At 33.9% G+C, this 1,179-nt stretch overlaps 1 protein-coding gene across 1 annotated transcript in view; it reads right to left on the bottom strand.

Annotated features, from left to right (window-relative positions):
• Positions 1–723: 723 nt before the first annotated feature.
• Positions 724–1,179, bottom strand: part of LOC109588475 (protein CIP2A homolog) — a 6,403-nt gene continuing 5,947 nt past the window's right edge. Inside the window, exon 9 of the mRNA XM_020004640.1 lies at positions 724–1,039. Coding sequence (XP_019860199.1) covers positions 863–1,039 — 177 coding nt within the window. The 3' untranslated portion in view covers positions 724–862. The remainder of the gene's footprint in view (positions 1,040–1,179) is intronic.

Genomic DNA, 1,179 nt, shown 5'->3' with positions numbered 1-1,179 from the left:
AATCCTTCTCTAGCTACATAATGAAGAACATGGTCACCACTGCCATAGCTATAACTACGCATCATTGGATGACAGCCACACTCTTTAATAAGATATTCAACTATATCAACATGATTACCTTTAGCAGCTATATAAAGACATGATTGACCATCATAGTAGTTATGTTTATATGGATAAGAGTATTTCTTAATGAGATCTCTTGTAGTGTCTAACCAGCCATTACTTATAGAATGATAGAGCAGGTAACGCTCCTTCTGGTGAAGTGCTTCAGGATCTTGCAAACGTAGTAACCGAACAGCTTTTTTATGATCTCCTTTTTCAAATGCCTTCCTACATTTTCGTTCAAGTTTCGATTCTGCCATTATGAAATTATTCTTTGAATAAAAGGCCAAAGAGAATGAGTGAGAGGAGAATAGCAAAAGGTCAAACTATAGGGCCCCCACCCTTTAGGGAGTTAGATTGATGTATTCATGATTTCACATAATGACAATAAATACAGTTTTAACTAAAAGGAATACAATAATAAATAATTAAACTAATCTTATGCAGAATTTAACAATTCAACTGTGCATAGTTCAATTCAACAGTAACATTTGCCCAGTCAAGCAACATAATTAAAGACTGGCCTGTAGCATATGTTGGGTTTTAGCCTCACAACTACCAGTACACATTTTAACTTTTTATTATTATAATAATGATAATAATAATGTGTTCAGTAGTGGGTCAATGGTGACAGTAAGTGAGTGATATAAGCTGCACTGCAGAGAATGAATGAATACACTAATAATAATAATAATAATAATAATAATAATAATAATAATAATAATAATAATAAAAACTAATTAATGGGTCTAGCCTATTGTTACATAGTAGGTGTTACATTTCCAGTGTTAGTGGGTGTGACTGAATGAGAGAGGTGTGAACTCTCACTTCGTTTGTGATGCCTAGAGCGATGGACTGGTCTGTTCTTAAAGGAGAACAGTGATTCCTCTAGCTCCTGGTTAATGTTCTTGATACACTGATACTTGGACTCTAAACTCTGTAGAGTATGAGCATATGATGTACATGTAGTCTGTATATGATCATTCACATTACACTAAGAACAGTTCTTAAAGCACAACATACACTATGCAACATTTGTTGCAAACAACTTGTTGCATGCAACACAGTTTATACAGG

The sequence above is a fragment of the Amphimedon queenslandica genome, unplaced genomic scaffold (genome assembly GCF_000090795.2).
Source record: "Amphimedon queenslandica unplaced genomic scaffold, v1.1 AMPQUscaffold_12068, whole genome shotgun sequence".
NCBI lineage: Eukaryota > Metazoa > Porifera > Demospongiae > Haplosclerida > Niphatidae > Amphimedon > Amphimedon queenslandica.
The sequence above is the reverse complement of the archived record's forward strand: the minus strand, read 5'-3'. Positions and strand labels throughout refer to the sequence as shown.